General features: G+C 33.3%; 1 protein-coding gene across 1 annotated transcript in view; it reads right to left on the reverse strand.

Moving 5' to 3' along the window:
* LOC109062060 (genetic suppressor element 1-like) overlaps window positions 1–14,230 on the reverse strand; it is a 51,111-nt gene extending 36,881 nt beyond the window's left edge. The window contains exon 1 of the mRNA XM_042715924.1: window positions 14,225–14,230. Coding sequence (XP_042571858.1) covers window positions 14,225–14,230 — 6 coding nt within the window. The remainder of the gene's footprint in view (window positions 1–14,224) is intronic.
* Window positions 14,231–24,477: the final 10,247 nt, after the last annotated feature.

A 24,477-nucleotide genomic window follows, 5' to 3' on the forward strand; every position in this document is an offset into this window, starting at 1 on the left:
GTTTGTTTCTTCATCAGAACAGATTTGGAGAAATCTATCATTGCATCACTTGCTCAGCAGTGGATCCTCTGCAGTGAATGGGTGCCGTCAGAATGAGATTCCAAACAGCTGATAAAAACATCACAATAATCCACACCACTCCAGTCCAACAGTTACCATCTTATGAAACCAAAAGTTGTGTTTTTGTAACAAAAAAATCCTTCATTAAGATGTTTCAACTTTAAACTGTTGCTTCTGGTTAATAAATTATCAAAGCATTAAATGAAACTTTTAAAAACCTAAATACACAATGTGATCAAGATTTTAGTTTTAATGTAAACTTCATTTAGCAAAAAGAAAAAGTTAAAATCAGTTGCAACTTGTATGGAATATGGATGATAGCATCATGTAAAACCAGCATCACAGAATCTAATAATACAATATAGAACTGTTTATTATCATCATTTCTTAACTTATTTAAGCAATGTTACTATTCTGTCTATCTGTCTGTCTGTCTGTCTGTCTGTCTGTCTATCAGATGTGGTCAGATGAGATCTAATGGGTTTGATAAGGTCTGAGGAGGTCTTTACAGTGTATCTGTCTATCTAAACCCTTAATGCTAACTAAATGACTAATGTGAAGAAAAAAGCCTGACTTCATGCTTTAAAACTATTTTAAACTTTCAGGCAAGGCTTTATCAAGTCAACATCAAAGTTTTTTTCTGTTCCAGTTCATATTTATAATATCAAACGGTCCAAATTTATCCACCATCTTAAAATGTCTTTGACAAAAATAAATAAATAAATAAATAAAAATGTCACTGCAACACTTCATGTAATTTTTGTGCTTTAAGTCTTACAGTATGTCAAAGTGAAACCTTTTCTTTCTTTCTTTTTTTTACATTGTCTCTCGTTTTAGCTTCATTATACTTATTTTGACATTTGCCATTGATTTTGGGCATGTTGTTTTTAGGGCCGTTTACTCTTCAGCACTTCAAACGTCCAGTTTAAACAGCTCCCTCTTCATTTCTGATAATATGTGCTGTTGTATTTTTGAACGCATCACGTTTGCATATAGAATTCACCTCATGCCTTTATTGTCCTTCTGACAAAGGGTTTGCTGTTTAAATCTACACATATGCGTTGGCCTGCAGCATTCTGCTCCATTGAAAGTCTGACATAATCAGACTTGCTGTTGATATTATCATCTGCTAAAATGCATGCTTGGGTATGGCATGTAAATATGAACAATAAGTAAACACATAACCAATTTTTCTACTTTACGATCCAAATGCTGTAATCAGGCCTCAAAGATATGTCTGAATGTGAAAGTCACTCCCCATTATCATATATTATCATTAAATATTATCATACAATTAAGAAATAAATTGGGAAATAAAAAAAAAAATACTGCAGTATTTAAATATATACTTTTATAATTTAAATATATAAATTATAAAATAAATAAAATTATGTAAATATGAATAAAATACGAAAATAAATGTGAACATTAAACAGAAATAAAGTATTTTATTTTAAATTTTAAATGAATTAATTAATATTAATATGTCAATATAAATTTAATAAAATTATAAATAAAATCAAAAATGTAAATAGAAATAAAAATATATAAAATAAATGTGACTATTAAACATAGAAATAAAATATTTTATATTTAAAATTTTGAATTAATTAATTTTATGTGAAAATTGAGCAGAATTTATGCTGTCATTTATTTTCAAATTTTGAAGGTTTGGTCCTCCATAACAATCTTAGCATAATATCATAAACACATTTCTGATAAGATTATGCATGCATGCATGAAAAAAAGCACTGCTCCTCCACCTGTGCACAATGTGTGTAATATGATTTAACATACACACATTAATATATCAAGACAAGCACAGGGTCATTTCCATTTCCTCTCCTCCCTTCATCTCTCTTCTTTCCATTCATATCTCTCTTTTAATCATCCATTCTGTGCAAATGGTTCATGGCCCGCAGTGCCTTCCCTCTCATCCTCTCCTCTGCCTTTTTCCCCTCCTTTCTCTAGCCCTCCACTCACCTCCTCTCCCTTGTTGAGTAATTATTGAGAAAGTAGCATGTGTCTGACACGGTCGCTGTGGCAACGGCGGTCAGGAACCCGGTCGTGAGCCCATGCCAATGAGAGAGAGAGAGAGAGAGAGAGAGAGAGAGAGAGAGAGAGAGAATAGAGATAACAGCAGGATGTCAGGATATCCACTGCGCCCTGAGAGAAGATCGCACACACACACACACACACACACACACACACATTGGCAAACATAAAGACATTGTATTTCCCAGTCCTCTCTCTCTCTCTCTCTCTCACACACACACACGTAAAAATGCATGCAGCTGCAGCAAACACATGCATATTTATTTATTTATGATTACATGTTTCAGTTGAAAGACTAGTACAGTATGTATCATTGTATGCTTGTGCTTATTATATAAGTGAATATAATATAACTATGGAAGCTTGTTTCTGCCATGGGATAAAAAAATGGTAATTGTGACTTTATATTTTGGAATTATAAGTTTATCTCACAATTCTGTCATTTTTCTCACAATTTTGACTTTACATCTTGCAATCCTGACCTTATATCTCACAATTTTGACAAATTCCCAGAATCGCAAGAAAAAAGACAGAATTATGAGATGTTAACTCACAATTGTGAGATATAATCACAATTCTGAAAAGAAAAGCTGAAATTGTGAGATATAAAGTAAGAATTGCGAGGAAAAAAGTCAGATTTGTGAGATACAAAGTCACAATTATTATAAAAAAAAATTTATTTAGTGGCGAAAAACTCAATTGTGAAAAGTAAATTAATAATTTAGAGAAAAAAATCAGAATTTATATATATTTTTTTCTTAGAATTGCAAGAAAATTAGACAGAATTGTGAGATAAAAGTTCGCAATTACCTTTTTTTAATATATTATTATAATTTTTTTTTATCCTGTATTGGAAACAGGCTTTCACAGGAAACCACAAAAGAAAATACAAACAAAAATATTTTTTTTATATTATTATTGTTATTATTATTATAAAAATAAATATTATTTATATTAAATTTTGTTTGGTTTAAAACACTTGAAATGTCAGTAAATGGAACTAAACAAAATACACATATATTCAAGATAAATTCTCTGAAAATCAATCTTACTATTATATATTGTGTGCAATTTTTACTTCTTGGGATGTTTTAAAAATGTTTTGCTATTGATTATAATACTGTTTATGATTAAAAATAGGATTTTACCACTGTATTTTAATTGACTGTATCATAATTGGCTAAAAAAAACAGTCTTTAGTATATCGCTAACCACGCGACACAAAGTCAATAAAAGCGATAAACATGACATGTTGGTTTACGCTATAAAACCAACTGACTTCACGCTTAAAAACACTCTTTTGTAGCCCCGCCCATACTGTAATCTCATTGGTCTAAAATGCTGCCACTTATATCTGCTCATTAAACATCAATTATCTTCTGATTGGCTGTGATTGCGTCACATCACACATCACTTGTGTGTTTTTTTCGTCCTCAAAAATCCCATGATTGTGTATTTTTATAAACAATTTCAGCTACTGCCAACATCTAAAGGACTAAAACTACAGCAAAGTGCTGCCGTTTGAATCATTTATAGCAATGCATTATTTACCAGCTGTTGCTTGAAGTTTTTGTGACCCAAAATGACGCATTGCCAGAAGGAAAACGATGAAATAGCATTATGTAGATGTGTTTTAATAGTATAACAGCATTAGTGATGGTGCGTTGGGTGGTGATGGCATGATAGTTGAGGATCTGGGCCACCAACACAAAAAGCAAAGAATTGCTGAGGTCTTGGCACTGACGTATCAAAAATTGTGCCATCAAGCAAGGCATTTAACCTCAGATTGCTCCGAGCAACTGTCTGAATGAAGAATGGATGTCTGTATCGCAAACACAAGACACAGAGGAGAGAGTGTCTACATAACCTGCGGTAAAACAACCTTTCTGTGCATCTAAAAAAAGGATGTATTTTATGCTAAGAGGCAAGCAAGGAAGATTTTATTTCATCTATAATTTATGTTTTTTATATAAATAATAAACTATTTAAAAAATGGTCAACTTAATTATGGTGGCTCCTACGAAACCTTGTTGTAGCTAAACTCTAAAATATAGAAGTAAAAGAGTTCAGGACTGTTTTACCCAATATTTGTGTGTGCTATGTATTTTTCTGCTTATTGTAGCGTGAGCTTAGCAAGCTTGAAATCTACTGCGACTTGATTCTCGCATTGATCACTATTTGTGTTGTTGCCTATACAGTGCTCCAAATCAGTCACTTATGAGGTTGCTTAGCTCTGTTCCTAAAGCTAGTGAGCTGTCAGCAACTCCACATGTAATAAAAATAGCGCTGTTCGTGTGAAATGCAAGAGAGACTTGACTAACACCTGCTAACTGAGTTAAATTCAGTAGTTTGAAATTAGCACGTTGCTAAGCTAACATGATACTTTAATAAACACAATCAGTACATAGTAGCCAACTCACAAACACTGCCCTTTAAAAAAGAAGTGTGTTTAATTGCACTCAGTGTCCTTATAGTGTACTTCAAATCTTAAAAGTATGTATATTAAAAATAAAAAAACAGTATTTGCAGTTACTAATGAAACAAACAGGCACTTAAAAACAGTTCACTTTTATGAATATGTTTTAAGTACACTTTTAAAAATTTCACTTTTTTTAATACTGTAAAATGAAGTTTTAAATCATTGTTTTAATAAACTTTTATTGTGATTTAAAGTATTATTTCGATATATTGGCTAACATGCTAGCACATGTAAAGATTATAAACTGTAGTGGGTTATTCAATGTTACATTTAAAGTTAATATATTTACTTTATGTAAATATATTACCAATTATGTACTTAGCTGCAATTACATCATTACAAATGTGTAATTACCAATATATTTAAATATATGACATAGAAGTTTCATTCGAAATTACAAGTATATTTAAGTTTACCATAAATACTTCTCAGTACATTTACTAGTACACTTTACCAAAAGAAAGCAGAAATAATTATGAAACTACATTTAAAGATGTACTTAAATCCTATTAATGTGGGTCAAAAAAGCACTCTTAAGTTAAACTAACTGCAGACTTTCTAGAGGAGCCTTTATTGGAAGTACACTTCCGATCCCTTAAAGTCTAGCGAGGTAGGGATCTCACCCAGCGTTGGAAGAGAGCTTATATTTCTCTTTCTCTTTCTCTTTAAGGGGTTTGTTGAGGCATGAAATGCGTGGCGGACAAAAGTAACCGCACACTTCCTTTACTGTCACATCCGATTACAGAGCAACACTGAGCCTTAACCTAGTAAATAAAACAATCAATGTGTCTGTACTGTGAGTCACTTGAGCGGACAGGAAAGGACTCTAGCCTTGTCTAATCCCATTGCAGTAGGTGATGTGAAGTACTAAATGTTGTGTTTAATTTTTTAAGAAACTAGGTATGTCGTTCTTATGTTAATATGTCTCTCTAACAAGCCTCAGAAGGAAGTCCATTTGTACCAGGTTCATCTGAATGATTCAAGGTGTCCTTTAATGACAGGCCCGGATGTCCTTGATCCATCATTGGACACTGTTAACATGACATTACTCCAGATTAACTTGGTATAAAGAAATTGAATGGTTTCATTCTACTGAAATTGGAGGCAAGATTACCACTGTAATTACCACCTTTATATTAGGGGTCAGATTTCTTCTTGAGCCTTAATGGACTCTAATACTATAGGCTAACAAATGTAAAGAAACTAAAGATTTGATATAGAAACTAAAGAACATAATACACATCCCTTGCAATTTCACCACGTTCAGCTCAAAACATGACCAACATATTCCTTATGAACACATTAATAAATATTTACTGACAATTCTTGCCAAGGTCGAGTATAAGAGTCAACCAGCTGTAACAAAGAGACGCTTTGAATGAATGAAATAAGATCCTGCCCTCAAAAACCTTGCCAAACAAGAGAATATATACATAGAAAAAAAAAGAAAGAAAATATATATATATATATATATATATATATATATATATATATATATATATATATAAAATTCATTGCAATTGGAATTTCATACCAACTTCAGTGGAAATGGTCAAAGGTCACAAGCAAGCTAGTCATCATGGATTTCCACATTGTACCACACTTGTATGCAATGCTGTCGGTATATAAAAGTTGAATCGTATGTGACCCTGAAACAACACAACAAGCCACAACCCTCTAATAAACCTACAGAAGAATATCTCAAACATCAAAAATGAAGAGTTGACCAAGGACGAGCAAAAGCTCAGAAATGAACCTAATGGAAAAGCTGCAGGAGAACTTGAAGCAGGCAGTGCATGGAGGACTGCTCTTTTGCAGTTTTCTGAAAAGAGGAATTGGCAAATTGTCTACCAAGGTCATCTAAGAGACTGACAAGAAGCACTTCTGCCAAGAAGCGATTTCTCCCAAAGGAAAGCACACCAGCTCTTGAAGTTCCAGGCATAGTTATTTTCCCCACAGCAGATGATAGTATTTGTGACTTTATTTGGTTGAATAGGTGATTACAAAGAATAGCAGTTATTTATTTGATAAATTAGACCACTCTGAGCGTTCAAATAAAGATTTCTTCAAGAGTCGGCCAAGCTGACAAAATTCTCGCTGTGTAAAAACAGGGAGAGTATATCGTGTAGTAAATACAAAACAATAACCAAAAAAAGGACAAAAGAGTCTGACAACCTCAGACATCTCTGCTCTCAGGACTAACTCATCATTTCCACCAATTCTGACAGCCAAGTTGTTTGCTAGAGGGATACCAGCAACTTGTCAAGAATGACACAAAACAAGACAGTGCCCCCAGACAAACACATTGTGAGGTTGAGGTGTGTGTACCGTAAATGATGGGGTCCGTTATGACCTTTGTGGGTTTGTGGTAGACAAATGGGTCCGCAGATGGGGCAGAGGTGTGTTGGCCTAGAGGTGGCCTAGTTTATAGTCTACTGCTGCGAGGAACTGGGACACAGGAATCTCCTTTGTTGCCCAAGGCGGAGTCAAGAGGTAACTGTAAAATTCAGAGAGTACATTCAGAAGTCACTGGTACAGTGGAAGGTGCTTTCGAGTCGATCTCCAGAGTACATCCCAGGAAGGCTGCTATAATCAGGATTTGAGAGGAACTGGAAGACTGGCATATCCTTTGTTCCCCAAGGTAGAGTCAAGAAGCAACTCTGGGAATTCATTCAGACATCCCATTAATAACATAAAAATCTGAAAAACCGATCTATTGAGCACATTCAAATGTGAAAATTGAATGGAAACAAGTTGTACGCTTGAGAAATGTGTCCAATTAGGGTCAGGTGAAGTAGAAACCAGCCTAATTATACAGAATGCCCTTAAAATAGATTTCAAATGTCCTAAATGGGGGATGAGGAGATCAGTATCTATTTTATAGCCTTAAGCCCAAAGTATACTTTGGTCCACGCACTGTCCTTGTAATCCAATTTTTGTCATCAGAGGTGTCTGCGGATGTCCTGCGTACAACAGTGCAGAAGCGAGGCGAGTCAAGAAGGTGGTCCTGCGCATGTGTCGTGCTCATCCATATGCACTCATCCATGGTTAAATATACTTTGAAAGCGAGACGGAACTGAACGAGGAAAGTAAAGTATACCTGGGCCTTTAGGCGGAGTCAATAGGTAACTGTGAAACTCTTGAGAATTCATTCAGAAGTTCTCTGGAATAGTAGAAGGTCTTCCTGATTCAGATGTGAAAGTTCTGCAAAGCAAATAACATACACAATCCATACAAATTAAAACACCCTCAAGAAAAACCAATTACGCACACCCCTAGAAATAAAGTTGTTTACAGGGTACAATCCAGCTGCACAAAAAAAGTTGTTTACCAGGGTAACAATCCAGCTCCATTACACACGAGCACATCCATGAGTAAAACACACCTGATTCAACTCATTAGGAGACCCAAAATGGACAGGTCAGACAAGGGAACAAGGTTGGAAAACACTGGTGTATTTGATCTTCTGAGCACATCCATGTGGTAAAAATCTGTAGAGTAAATACTGGGAAACAGGTCCATTGTCTTCTCTTACATTCGTCAGCACAGGTGGCATAGAGAATTAATAATACTGAAGAGCTTCTTCATTTTAGATTCAATGCGTGCTTCTACTGCTTGTTCCAAGCCTCTCACAGCATCGTCTTGATCTGAGAGTTTTGTGAGGAGCAGGTGGAAATGGTACAGGTGAAGATGAGAGATGTCTTTCTAGGTTGCTTGTGGGGGTTGTCACGCTTTCTGTGGACTTGTGGCAGCCACAGGTGTGCATATGGGGATTGTGAGTTTCCGGGTGGCCCACTTTAGCACATGTTTTTGTGGAGGATGGGCAAGAAAAGTGAACTGTTATGAATAACTTACTTTATAAAGAATGTCCTCCTGCAGTTGGGTCTGCAGTTTTCCAGACAGTTCACAGTGGCTGCATATGGCACACAAAATGGCAAGCACTTACCAAAATTGCATGCTTTGAGATCGCCTGACCTACATGTAACTTTTAAGAGTGAAGGTGTGCAGGTTTCTTACATTATACTTTGAACCAAATTGAATTGGGAATGATCATTTATCTAAGTTCTTCTTTTTAAAAAACATCTAGTTTTACATTTTTAGCAGTGCTGCTTTGCTGTTAAATGGATACTCCACCCCAAAATGAAAATTTTGTCATTATTCACTTACCCCCATGTCGTTCCAAACCCGTAAAAGCTTTGTTCATCTTCGGAACACTATTTAAGATATTTTGGATGAAAACCGGGTCCTCTGTGTTCTCCATATCAACTTCCAAATAAATAACAGTGTCAAGGTCCAGAAAAGTATGAAAAGATTTGTCAGAATAGTTCATCTGCCATCAGTGGTTCAACTGTAACGTTATGAAGCGACGATAATACTTTTTGTACATGAAGAAAACAAAAATAATTATTTTATTCAACAATTTTTTCACAGGCAGCGTACGCTCTTCTGTGTCAGCCAGTGTATTTTACTTGGCAGTCTATGGGACAGTCTCAAGCCTCCCATTTTTTTTTTTTTTTTTTTTTGCCCAGCAAGCTGACTGTCGGTGAATCATTGTCTATGTTGCTGGCTATCCAGTATAGTGAATGTAAAGCATGGGTAATGTTTATATCGTCAACAAATGGGACACTACATTTCATTTAAAATCATGAAAATGATGTACATCAGTGATGTACGTGTTTTAAGTGTCATGTGTGTTACCATGATGGTGTTTTGTGTTTGTATGAATGACTGTGCACCTTCTATATATTAATATATACTTCTGCTTGTGGCAAAGCTGCTTGTAATGAGCTTTGATTCTTCATGTGGCTTTCTCTTTTACCACCTGCATTATTATGGTGGTTGTCAGTATGTTTAAGGTACAAAACACATTTTAATAGCAATGTGCGTTGTTGAATTTACTGGTTTGCATTCAAATTTTCTTGTTTGTAAATTACAGTTTTATTCTGTAAAATTACCGTAAATGAGATTACAGTTTTTCTGTATTTGTTATTATTTTGATTTGCTCTCTCAGAGGAGAGAACAAATCAAAACACCGGTCATTAGAAGTACAAAACGAGTATCTGTAAAGAAAAATGTTGGAGGATTTCGATGTAGGCCAAGAGGAGCTAAAGTAAGTAAACTTTGCTTCCTTTGCTCCAGTAAACAAAACTTGGTTCTCATAAAACTAGCGGACCTTGCGCTATGCCTACATCCGACCATACGTCATCCGCTGGAACATGACTCTTTTTATGATAGATGGATGAATTTTATTGGACTACTTTTGGACTATTGAAAAATAACAGCCATTCACCGCCATAATAAAGCTTTAAAGCATTATAAGAGCCAGGACATTTTTTGATATAACTCTGATTGTATTCGTTTGAAAGAAGAGAGTCATATACACCTAGGATGGCTTGAGGGTGAGTAAATCATGGGGTATTTTTCATTTTTGGGTGAACTATCTCTTTAAGAAATGAGAAGTAGGAAATTTCCCATAGCAATGCGAAGCTCACATTCACACAGACATCTTGACTTGTTTATTGGCTGATAACCAATAAATGGTCCTTAAGATTGTTCTTGATTAGATGTTTTGCACTTTTTTAACTGGATGCATTGCAGACAGCAGTTTGTATTCCTGTCTTTGCCAGGAGAAGCTGCAAGGTGAACTGCACTAAATGTCGACTAGATCTGCAAGAAACAGCTATTCTACATCGAAGTGCTGAGTGATTTATAAATACAATCCATGGTGGGGATATTGTCAGACAGTGCATTTGTATCGACACATCACTCATCTCCCTTCCACCCATCTTTTGTAATTTTTCATCTTATCTTTTACTGCAACGCGCTGCTAATTTCCTCCTCTTTGACTTTTTTTCTGCTTTATCTTCTTTTTCTCGTTCTTTTACTGGAAGTGTCTATGTGAGGCCTAACCACAGAAGGCTATCTTTACCCTGTCACCCTTTATAACAGTTAAAAGATGGCCACAGTCTGGCTTCAGGCCAGTTTACCATAGCGCAAAGAGGCAGAACTGCTATTCTCGCGAACCGCTAACTGACAGCCGAGGAAGTGTCAAACCACAGGAAGTGACATGTAAAAACTTATTAAAAACACTGTCGTTTTCCAACACAGGTTAGCAGAAATTTCTAATGCAAGCTTAAAACAAAGGATCTTTCTTGATCAAACTAGAACAAGCTAGCTGGATAGATAAATACTTTCTCGTCTTTTCATATTTCATTTAATGTGACAGCCTTGATGGCTTAAATACATCATTGTGGGCTAAGATAAATGACGTCTGTCACTGACAGATGGTGCAAGATTTAAGTAATATTAACCACCATGGTTTGTACTTCATGCTTTTTGCTTGTCTTCTATCAACTTGTAGTTTAGAAGCAGTTTTGTTTTTGTACCAGTTTTAATGTTGGTCCAACCAATAAAACTGTTTGACTGGTTAGCATGGCCATGTTAGACCTGCTGGTAGATGTTGGTACTACATTTTTTTCCCCAAGCAAATATTTTATTACATATTTGTATCCACAAAGCTGTTTACACCATGCTCTTGCGTTTAACATATACATTAACAGAAAGATGAATAGTCAGTTACATCTTCACTACAGTGCCTTCCAACACAGCAATGCTTTTTCCTTCATTTAAAACAGGAAGAGGAGAGACGCGGCCCCATTTGTACAGGCAGATAAATCAATCACAGACATCTGCAAAGCACAGAGGAATTATTGATGTCTGATTTTTAAATGTCGAATGCTTAGTCATGAATCTGTCATTGAACACCGCTGATATCTCTCCATTAGACAGAGAGAGCTCACACATACACTCCTGTCTATCTCTCACGTTCACTCGCTCTTAGCGGTGTTGGTAGACATGCTTAGCTGAGCAGAGCACTTTAAAGACAAAATTCAGGCAGATGTTATCTAGCTCCCCAAGACATTCAATTACAAGTGGCGATTTTAAGGCAATAAGCTTTAAATATAAGGCCAAACATTAGAGGAGTCATGTGGAATTTATTGATTCCAATTCCAGTTTGCAATTCTGGTTCCACATTCTGGCTCTTCAGCTTGAATTATAAGATTATTTCATTCGGGAATCAGACGTTATAAGTCTTGCTTTATGTTTTGGTTTGCTTAAAAGAGCCACCTCATAAAAGTCATTCATTCAGAAAAGAGTCTATATTTGTTACTCTATATGTTTTTGATTCACTACAAAGAAATCAGATCATAGGAGTCATTCATTCAGGAATTGGACTACATTAGTTGTCCTGTATAATTTGATTCACTAAAAAGACACTGTTCTGTTTTTTTATTCAGTGAAAAAAAGAGTCATTCATTCAGGAATCAGACTGAACTCATTGTCCTGTTTGTTTCTGATTCAATGAAATTCAGACTAAAACTCATTGTTAAGTTGAAAGTTTGTTTCACTACTCATCACCTCAAAAGAGTCATTCATTAAGTAAAATGACTAAAATTCACAAAAAAAAAACCAACTAATAACAAAAAATCACCTCAAAAGAGTCATTCATTAAGTAATCGGACTAAACTTGTTAAGTTGAATGTTTCTGATTCACTAAAAACAAACCAACTCATAAGAGTCATTTATTCAGGAATCGGACTACAGTATACTAGCTTCACTGTATTGTTTTTAATTCACTAAAATGAATCAACTCATAAGAGTCATTTATTCAGGAATCGGACTATACTAGTTTCACTGTATGTTTTTGATTTACTAAAATGAATCAGCTCATAAGAGTCATTTATTCAGGAATCAGACAAAAACTCGTTAAGTTGAATGTTTCTGATTTCACTAAAAACAAACCAACTCATAAGATCATTTGTTCAGGAATCGGACTATACTAGTTTCGCTGTATGTTTTTGATTCACTAAAATGAATCAACTCATAAGAGTCATTTGTTCAGGAATCGGACTATACTAGTTTCACTGTATGTTTTTGATTTACTAAAATGAATCAGCTCATAAGAGTCATTTATTCAGGAATCAGACAACACTAGTTGTCCTATATGTTTTCGATTCACTAAAAAGAATCAACTAAGAGTCATTTGTTTGTGAATCCTACTACATGTTTCTCCTTGTAGATCTGTCTGCATTGGTGGAAGAATGATTCAGTTCATGAAGTAACAGAGCCGGTCTCATTCCAGACTCTCATCTTATTCGCTGCATTGTCACAGGAAGTCCATTAAACAGCAGCACAACGGTGACTTCGGCACACCAGCTGGTCTGTTCCCAACAATGAAGCGCCCTGACCTCATGCTTCACCACTTTCTCATGGATGGGTGGTCAAAGCCAGCGACCCCTGCGTGTCTCCTGCCATAAAGAGAGGTCAAAGGTTGTGCCCAGACCAATAAACAGCTAGAGAACCAAATATCTTCACACAGGTAGGACGACTCGATCTACAGAATACTGAAGGTTATGGGCGAAAAGAAACACTTGCACTTTCATTGGAGAACGTTTGGAGAATAAGAACTAATCGCTGTCCAAAATGAAGTACATACATTTGGATGTAAATCATAAGGCTTGATTAAGAGGCTTTATAATCCATCATGCCCTGCCAGCATCCTGTTCGCTATTGTCTGATTCAGCCCCAGTGCTCCAGAGGTCATGAACTCGAATAATGCAGCCTATTCTCCAGACGCACCACTCTTTGAAAAGCCATTCAACCGCAATCACACAAGTGACTAAAGGGAAAGACAGAGAAAACAATGTGTCGCCGGCCAAATATAAGATGACAGTCCATGTGGAGTCAGATATCTGAATCAGGGCCGTTAGCACATAAACCCAAGAGGGGAAAAAAGCAATGAAATGAAATTATTTTGTTGCAATAACATCATCACCAAAAAACAATCACACTTTTTTCAAACATGTTTCTCAACACTCTCTCCATCTGCTATTGGCTGCTTTTCCAAACTCACACCAACGCTGCTTTGTCTGGACAGTTGGGAGGCTCAAACAATGGCCCACTTTACACCTGGCTTATACCTTTACTAACATTCAAAGTGACCCTAAAATATGAAAAATAATGAGAAAAAAAAGACTCCTGTAAAACCTGTTGTAATTTCATTAATCAAATAAAACACAAATATCAATTGCCAAAAGAGAAAACAAAAGAAAAAAAATTGGGGGAAAAAAACATACACCACAGCCGTATTTCATAACATAAAAATAAATTCTATAATAATTTATAAATATCATAACAACATTTAAATTTATAGAAGAAATAAATAAACATTAATATATTAACATTAAAATAAATTTGAACAAATATTATAATTTACAACAGTACAATTTATTTTATAGGATTTTTTTCCCTCATAATAAATGAACTGAAAAGAAACAAATAATTATGTTTATGACATTTTACTAATTATAATATTTTTTCTCATTATAAAATAATTGAAACAAATATGACATTCCATAAATGATAAACACATTATTAATTACAAAATATTAAAAAATATAACATTAATTATAAAAGAAATAATAAAAATATGAATATTAAAATATAATTTTTATGGTGTATTGTTACATTTAATAATAGTATCAATAATAATAATAATAATAATAATAATACCATTTGATTAGTTTTTCTGTATATGTGTGTATGACATTAGTGACTATAGTAACTTACCCCCATGTCGTTCCATTGGGTATAATGCATATTATATTATATTATATTATATTATATTATATTATATTATATTATATTATATTATATTATATTATTATATTGTAAACATTAATATTATATTATATTATATTATATTATATTATATTATATTATATCTGTGTTTTGATGCAGACTGACTTTTCTCATGCACACTGCACTGCTCAGATCTTGTGTCCTCCCAAACTAAATCAGTCACTTTCTCCTGTTACTTGCAGATTTGACTACCCACAACCCCCTGCATTAGGCAGACTCATTCCTCACTCAATCCCATCATCAGACCTCACGGCAGGCTTTGAAGACGGTGTCTGTTTACCTGACGCTCCTGGCAGGAGAGATAAGGTGAAATTTACTGTAACTCATTCAAAGCGCTGAAGCCTTTGGGTTTCAGAGCCAGAGCGGAGCGCAAACGTGCAGCTCTTCTCTTTCCTTCAGCACACTGATGAAACTGATGCCTGTGGCTCTCTCACTGTATGGGAACACACACTTTGTTGTAGCGGTTTATAAGTGCGATTTCATAGCACATGTCACCGGTGTTACCTGAAATGACAACAAAGCCCGGATTTATATGAAACAGCAGAGAACAGACGGGCAGAGAGTGAGGGACTGAAAGAGGTGCAGTAAAATACCCCAGTCGATTAGGTGAGGCGTAGAGATGAAACTGATAAACCATGATGGTCTTATCACACAAAAACTTCTTTCCTGCTTTATAAAACCACATCCATGCAGATCATACATGGAAAATAAGTAAGCAAGTAAATAAATAAATAAATAAATAAATAAATAAATAATAAATTTTCATTATTAAATGATAAATAATTAATTATAAATTATAAAAAATATATAAATAATAGGAATATTAAAAGATACAATTATATTATTTATCAAATATTAATACTTCTTTATTAATTAAATATTTTAGTGTAATATTGCTAAAATAAAAATAAGAATATTAAAATAGTATTAAACTATTTACATTCTGTACAATAAATATAATTATTAACATTCATAATAATAATAATAATAATTAGTATTAATTATACAATAATTTAATATGACTAAAATAATATATGATGTAAAATGTTGTATAATAAAATACATAATAATAATAATAATTGTTGTTGTTGTTAATTATAATGTAATATATTAAATTACTAAAGTAATGAGAGTATTAAATATATTAAAATAATATATAAAAAAGTAAATCATATATAAATTAAAATATGCATTTATATCATGTCTTAAAATAAATAATATAATAATAATAATAATAATAATAATAATACAAACTTTATTCATTATAAAATAAATTATAAATAAAAATAATAAAATACAAATATTAAAATATGCATTCATATAACATATACAAAATAATAATATTAATAATAATAAAGTTTATAACAGACACTGTATTCCACATTAATTTAATATATTAGAATATTAATAAAATAAGAAAATAAGAATTTTAAAAATACATTCATATTATGTATCATTAAATATTAATAATAATCAGATAATAATAATTTATTTACACATTTTATTTACTTTATTACTTATAAAATGAATATATTATATATATACATAATATTACTAAAATAATTAAAATAAGAATACACACATGTATGTATAATACAATAAAACAAGTATTTTATATATATATATATATATATATATATATATATATATATATATATATAGTATATGTGTGGTGTGTGTGTGTGTGTGTGTGTGTGTGTGTATATATATATGTTACACTGTATATATATATATATATATATATATATATATAGATATATATATATTATTTTTTTTTTTTTTTTTATAAGTCAACATCATAAAAGACGTCATTTAAATATCAACATCTTAAAGCCACGGCAGTGAAAACATCCAGTTGAATACTAAGTGTCGGCGAGAGGATTGAGAATGTTCATGTAAAACTATAGATTTTTTTGTCCAACAGTATAGAGAAATAATTTAAAATAAGAGTACGGTGTCTGAACTATACTGTAACATTCAAAACTAAAACATCCAACCCAAAAATGTTACTGAAGGCTGTAAATGAAGAATGGATCTCATCAGCAAACCTGCAACCCATCAATTCACCTGCGTTTACCTCAACGTCTGCAATACACAGAATAAAGAGTGGAAGATGGTCATGAGAAACGACATTATATTTTGATTAGCTGTTGAACACAGTAAAGGAAAAAAGCACAATATGACCCCTTTACGGGAAAAATGCAAATGCAAAAGCAGCTCTGCGCTCACAGCGCGACTCCTAGAACAGTGTCATTAGTCTGTAGATCTGCTGGATCTCTCTCCCTCACAACCCAATTAAAGCTCTCTGTATGTTTCTCACTCCCAGAGGCCTGTTTGACAGATGGTACGACCCATCAGTCTGCACAGCTGCAGCCCGGACCCTAACAAGCCTGGCATCAGAGCGGGTATTACTGAGACCCTCATCTCCGGCTCATTCTGGCCTGTCAGCCGCGATTAGCCTTGAGCTTAGATGTGTAAGCAAGGTCTATGTGCGCGTGCACACACTCACATGTTTGTATGGACACATTTATAGAAAAGGGTGCTGTGTGCCAGAGTGGGACAGCAGATTCGGGCCTTGGCAACCCGTCTAGGGATTAGAAGCTCCATCCAGAAAGCTCCATCCCTCAGTTCACGCGTGGACGGCTGATCCGTCTGCTGCCCCTCAGTCCATCCCCATCCAGACCAGACTCTCACACACACGGCCACACCTCACTGTTCGGGTTCAGAAAGACAGTCAGTAATAAATAAACTGAATCATGAGTCACGAGACACACATGTTAATAATGCAATATGTGCACTACAATTAACAACTCATCCACCAATTATCACACAGCTCTCTAGAATACTTCATTCTGATTGGTCAGTCAGGATATATATTTAATTACACTAAATTCTGAAAAAAAAGAACTAATTAAATAAATAAATATATAATTTAATAAATATTTTTAGCATTTTTAATACTGACATTAAATTCTAAGACTGTTGTTTCATGTCCCTCATAATCAAATTATTTCAAACCCTAATCAATATTTCATAAAATAAAATATAATGTAAAAATATGATAAAATATAAATAAATATAAATAAATGTACACATATTTTATAAATACATTTTTATAAACACTTTTATTTTAAATTAAAATTCAAATGTGATGTCAAATTTAGAATTACTATATATATATATATATATATATATGATACATAAAATAATACTATATATATATATATAAAATTAAAACTGTACATATATATACATAATATTTATTTTGAATATATATATATAATATATATATCTATATAGATATATATATATATATATATATATATATATATATATATATATATAATAGTAATATAATAATAGCAACTGTGCATTAATACAGAATTCACCTACTACACATCAATTGTGATGCATCTAATCAGATTTAGGGATGCAGCTTTCCTAATGAAAGTTTGAATGTGGTTTAATAGTAAGAGGTATCTGTTCTCTGGATGGGCTGCTTCATGGAGAGGGGCTTTAGCAACAATATCCATCGCCCATCATTCCCTCCAGCCATCTGTGCCTGCATCTGAGCCCGGCTGACAGGCTTCACACTTACCGAGTGTGAAATTAGCATGTGTGTGTGTGAGGAACACTGGGGGTGAGGGGAGCTCCACTGAAACAGCGTGGTACGTGTGTGTTCGGGGTTGTGTGTGTGTCGTGACTGTGTGAGTGTATTTGGGTCTCAGTGGAAGGCACAGGTGTTCGGGTCGACTCTCAGAGGCCTAGGAAGCACAAAGCCTGCGTTCGACGGGAATCCGATCTGCGATGGTCCTCCCCTGAATTATGTTAATTAACCTTCGCCCTGAAACATCCTTCTCCAGTATCAGGGTGAGCTGTTCACGTCAACAAATGTCCGTAATTGGCTATTGAACTTCGCTCAGTGGTTTGTGTAACCCGACCCCTTAACTGTGACCTCTGGTGCTGTGACCGCGCTTACATCTGCCTCCAGTGGGGAATTAATCACACGTTACGTTTGGAATGAAATACTAGAGTAATGCTTAGTGAATAATGTGCATATAAACTGTATACTGCCTGATTTTTAATAATCATACTGTATGTAAATGTAATTAAAAAAAAATCAAAAGTTTTTGTAAAAATCTCTCCAGTGAATTCACTGCAGAGCATCCACTGCTGAACAATTCATACAATCCAACACTTAGGGTGCCGTCAGAAACTGCAGAGCATCCACTGCTGAACAAGTGATGCAATGCTACATTCACTGCAGAGCATCCACTGCTGAACAAGTGATGCAATGCTACATTTCTCCAAATCTGTTCTGATGAAGAAACAAACTCATCTGCATCTTGGATGGCCTTGCATTGCATTGTGGAATGCAGTACCTAGAGCCATATGCTCTGTTATTTACTGCACATGTTGACAAATGAAGAGTCAAATATAATGACATTTATGTGCATTCATGTGACTTATTAATGTTACCTACAAAAATTCTTTTTGATAGCGGAAATAAAAATAAAATTTAAATATTGGGTGAAAAACTTATTCTTAAAAAAAAAACAGAAATGTATAAAAAAAGTAATAAAAGTAAAAAAAAAAGGCTTACTAAAAATACTAAATAAATAAATCAAAAATACTAAAACGTAAACTTAAATTAAAATAAAAATTGAAATATAATAATAAAAGCTGTTTAAATATCTAAATAACACTAAAATAACACTGGTCTGTATGTACCAGATACAGAACTATTATAAAACTAAACTAAACTAAACTAAAGCAACTCAACAAACCAAAAATATTGCGTATCAAGATTATATCTGGTCATAACCATTAAACTCCAGATACATTATGCTATTTTTATTCATTTGCATTCTTAGCACCGTCATCTCCTTGAGTGGAGATTGATAACACGTCACTTTAATCTCGTTTCACTTGCATTTAAAGGCTGTAATGTTATGAGCAACGTTATGATTCTTTTTCCTGATGAAAGCTTCTGCCTATTTTATATCTCCTTCTTCCCCATTTCAAAAATGGGTCATTTGTTTACATTTATTACTGAATATTTTGTTTACCACTTGATTCAAGTACAGAGAGAAATGGACTATCCCTTCAAAAATACTGATGACTTTTACAATAAATTTGATGATGGGCTTGAGCTATCCAGGAAAATGAAATATGATGAAACAGTATTTAATTTTTTTTTGTCTGAGAATGTGCCTGGAATACTCAGAGACAACACTCACAGTTGGGCTGTTACTTTTTAAAGGAAATTAAAGAAGGTGGTGGACAATAAAATTAAAACAACAGAAGACAAAGCTGGAATCAACAACATTATGAAGGTCAGAAACTCAAGTTTGAAAGAGTATAAACAGAACTTTGGCTAAAGTTTTTCTAGAGTTTCAAGATTACTGGTAAAATGTATTAAAAATGTACATAAAATGCTAAACAGTCTGTCAAATTTACCTTTCTACAGTGAAATTCCACAGACGATTCCACAGTCATTTCAATGGGAATCTGTGCAATTTGAAATTTGCGTACGGGACTCATAAGGCGAAATATTTCCCCACATGGATTTTGCATCGGATGCTAAACTTTGAACATGCAAATTCACAACACTGACCAGAATCATCTCTGAGCACTGCACATCGGGTTCCAAGATATATTTTTTTGAAAGGATCGAAAATCTGGAAAAGGTGGTGGACTGCTTATGTACGTGAAGAACTACATTAAATGTAAGGAAACTGAAATTCATACTTTAGTGGATTTAGAATGTATTGCGGTAACAATTGTTTTATCTCCATGCCATTTACTGTAGTGGGCATATATAGACCTCCTTCATCAAGTAGTTTGTTCTATGATCATCTGAGAAATCTTTTGAAAGGGTTTGATAGAAATAAAGAGTTAATTCTGGTTGGGGACTTTAATATAAATTGGACTGAGATGTCAAATTTAAAGATTTAAAAAATTTAAAGATGGATTTAAAAATCAATTTGAAGAGAAAAAAAAAAACTGGATTGGAATGAAATTCTGTCTACAGATAATTTAGAAGCTGCCTCTGAGTATTTAATGGTCACAATTAATAAGACTGAAGGTGAATTTAGTAAAAATGTCTGTTTTCTAGAAAGAAGCAGAATTTGCCTTGGTTAAAGGGATACTCCACCCAAAAATGAAAAATTTGTCATTAATCACATACCCCCATGTCGTTCCAAACCTGCAAAAGCTTTGTTTGTCTTCGGACCCCAATATATATTAACAACACAAAATATTAAGATAAAAAATATACACAAAATATTAAGATATTTTGGATGAAAACCACTACATCCTCCAACAGACCTACAGACTGCCAAGTAAATAACAGTATCAAGGTTCATAAAAGGTGTGAAAGTCCTCATCAGAATACTCCATCTGCCATCAGATGTGCAATCTGGGTTATATGAAGCGACTGGAACACATTTTGTTAGCGAGAAAACAAAAATAAAAAACCTTTATTCAACAGTTCCTTTGTCAACAGTCTCCTTTGTGTCTCTCCATATCACCGTATGCTGTGTATGCTCTTCTGTATCATCTGATATTTTTGTTTTGCTCATATCAGGGTTAGCTCAAGATAGAAGGACATTTCAATACTTGCGCAATAGTTGTAAAGGCGAAAGCAAAATATGTGTTGATCTAATAATGATGCTAAGGGGAATAGTAGACAGTGGTTGGGAGAATTTCAATAGAGTACGAAAGAAAAATAGTAAAAAACAGAGTTAAAGGTATGTATTACAATTCAGGTAATTTTAATTTAAGATAATGATCAAAATTACTAGTGTAATTATTATACGCATATATATTTATAGATATATATAATATATATATATATATATATATATAGATTCATTTCAAAATTTAACGCATAGTTTTAGTGTAAGAAGTATGGATATTATATAACCAAATCATGATTTTCCTGTTTTTAATATTTCTGAAGTATCTGAGTCCTATATAATAATTTTTTTTAATTCAGTTTAAGAGTTCTAGGGCTAAAGATGTTTTTGATTGTGATTCTGTATTTGTTAAAAAAGTATACAAATGCTCTTAGTTCAGCTATTACTCATCTGGTTAATTTGTCAATAAAACAGTGTTATCTTCCAAATGCCTGGAAGTCTCAGGAGTAAAAACACCTATATTTAAGACTGGTGATCCTGCTAATATAACTAATTATAGACCTATTTATATTCTTCCAGTTGTTTCTGAAGTAATTGAAAAGGTCATTTGTAATCAATTAGTAGTATTTGAATCTTGGTCACTTTCCATTAGGGAGTTTGGATTTAGGGCACATCTTTTACAGAGACAGCAAACTGTTATTTGTTTGAACAAATTAAATCCAGTCTTGATAGAGGGGGTGTTGTTGGTGCTGTTTCCTTTATTTCAAAAAGGCTTTTGACACTGTTTATCATAATGTTCTTTTATCCAAATTGTCAAAGTTAAATTTTTCTACTAATATGTTAACATGGATGGAATCATATTTAAATTTAAGAAAACAATGTACAAGAATCAATGATATATGCTCACCATTTCTTGACTGTAACATTGGAGTCCCACAGGGATCGATTCTTGGACCAATTTTGTTTAGTCTATATATTAATGATCTACAGGTACCTAAGGTTTGTCCAGAGGTCCAGGTTCAGATGTATGCAGATGATACAGTTGTTATACTTATGCAAAGACAAAAGTACAAGCTTCTATCAAACTTACTTCTGCATTGAACAAAGTGTCAGACTGGCTAAATCATTCTTGCCTTAATCTTAATGCGAGTAAAACATATAGGAACATATTTTTTGATTAAGAGAGTTGATGAGCATTGTCTGGATATTTTAGTTAAAGGGGAGGCAATTCATATTGTTGAGCATTTTAAATATTTGGGTATGATTATAGATTCTAACTTAAATTCTAACTTCGTCTGTCACTACACTATTGATAATGGACAATGAATGTTCTTTGCCCGCAAATCGTTTAAGGTGACCACATCTTTACTGCAGTGCAGTTTGGCCTTTTTTAAAATATAGTTTTAAATAATAAGTTAAATACAATTAAGATCAGAAATGTCGTTACAATGTTGAAATGTCATAAACCATAATTATTTAATCATAGTGAATAAAGCCCCCATCCACCCTTGTATATACACAAATATTTGTATCCACATTAGAGGCCTATATATTAAACGTTCAGTGCCAGTTTCATCAGACTGACTTTTTTGTATGTCTTTTTCAATGATTCAATGAAAGAACCGGTTCATGACAGTCATTTCTTTGTGAAGTAACTATGCTGAACATTTCCAGAATGTTTGGAATACAATTTTTATTCTAGAGTGTTTATTAAATGGTCAGGATGAGTATCACAAAGCTTTCTAAATATCTGTATGCGGGCATAAAAGTGAATTGGATTTGTGAAATGTTATCATTTATAATTTTAAAAAAGATCTGTATTTGGTCCCAACATCCCGTCATGAGATCAGGGCCCACAGGTCTGCTAAGCACGACTCCAGCTCAGCTAACAGCTCATCCGTCAGTATCTCCAGCTGATTTCTATTACGAGTAACCATTAGCCCTCTCAGTTCAGCCTTTTACTGCAGGAGTAAGTGAGTGCCGGTGAGAAGTCATGTCAAAACCAATCTCACAACAGCCTCCAGAAATACTTTGTTGTTAGCTTGTGTTAGCATTACGCTCAAGAAGACAAAAGACATGGGTGCGCCTCTTGAAAAGAGACTATTGTATCCATATTTTCAGGCCATATTATTTGATTAATGGTCTCGAATTCTGTTAAACACTGAGGTCAGTTCACTCTGCCATTTTGCAGAACTCATTTAGCAACATATTTTACACAAAAACTGTGTGTTTTGGAATTTGCATAGAATTTTGACTTATTAGACAAAATGTGTAACAGTGTAAAATTTAAACTATTAGCCTAAACGCTCTGTGAAAACTAGCGGCAGGAAAACTGATTCATTTTACCAATCGGTCCCTTTAACCGTAAAACGCAATTCAAGTTATTCAAAATATGGATAAATCATCTGTAAAAAATCTATATGAAAAATTCCATCATATTAAGATGTTACATTGGGCCCTATTTTTAAAGACTTTTCTTAAAGTATTATATTATATATGTATAAGTATAAAATTGTCCATGTCTGTTATATCCTGTTTGTCTTTGAATCAGAATCATGTAGAGTATTTTTTCCCATGAAAAGACCCCTAAGGTCCTTACAGGCTATTTGTGCTCTAGATCCATGTCTTGGTTTACACATTTTTGCCTCTAATAATTATGTCAATCTTCAGCCACAAGTCGCACATCTGTTTTCTGTTCTAATTGGCTCTTGTGGCCTCGGGTTTGTGCTCTTGTCCAGGTGTCATCGTGTACAGCAGTGAAGATGAGCTGAATCGAAGGCTAATTGATGTTAATTCACCATCTGCTGAGCAATGAAGCAGTCAGAAGCTCTCTGGACTGAGGAAACGTCAACATCATGGGTCAAAAGGTCAGAAACTAGAAAAAAAAAAAAAAAAAAAAAAAAAAAAAAAAAATATATATATATATATATATATATATGAAGAATGCAGTCTCAAAGAGAAGAGACACTTATTTAATTAGTTTATCATCATGTTTGACAGTTACAGTATCAAGATTATATTATATTATTATTTTAATTTATATTATGTTATCATAATAAATTTTATTATAAAATATATGTAAACATGCTATATTTGTAATTATAATTTTCAAAAATAATCTTCAAAATTGCTTAAGCAAATATATTATATTATATTATATTATATTATATATTTTAATTTTAATTGTCATGAAAATAATGTCACAATGTTAAAAATCTCAATGGCTTCAAAATATGCGTAATTTTCTATATGTAAAAAATATAACTTCTTATTTTTTCTTTAGATTTAAGGTTGAAAGATGACCTGAATTCCAATAATTCTCATGTATTTGAATTATTATTATTATTATTATTATTATTACTTAACAGTTCAGATATTCAGAATATTAAATAATTTTACATTTTAAATAATTTTAATTTTTGCTTTAAAAGTTGACAATTTCCTATTTATCATTCTATTCTATTCTATTCTATTCTATTCTATTCTATTCTATTCTATTATATATGCTTCATTTTAGTTTTAATTGTCATGAAAATAATG

Source organism: Cyprinus carpio, chromosome A25, assembly GCF_018340385.1.
Source record: "Cyprinus carpio isolate SPL01 chromosome A25, ASM1834038v1, whole genome shotgun sequence".
Taxonomy (NCBI): Eukaryota; Metazoa; Chordata; class Actinopteri; order Cypriniformes; family Cyprinidae; genus Cyprinus; species Cyprinus carpio.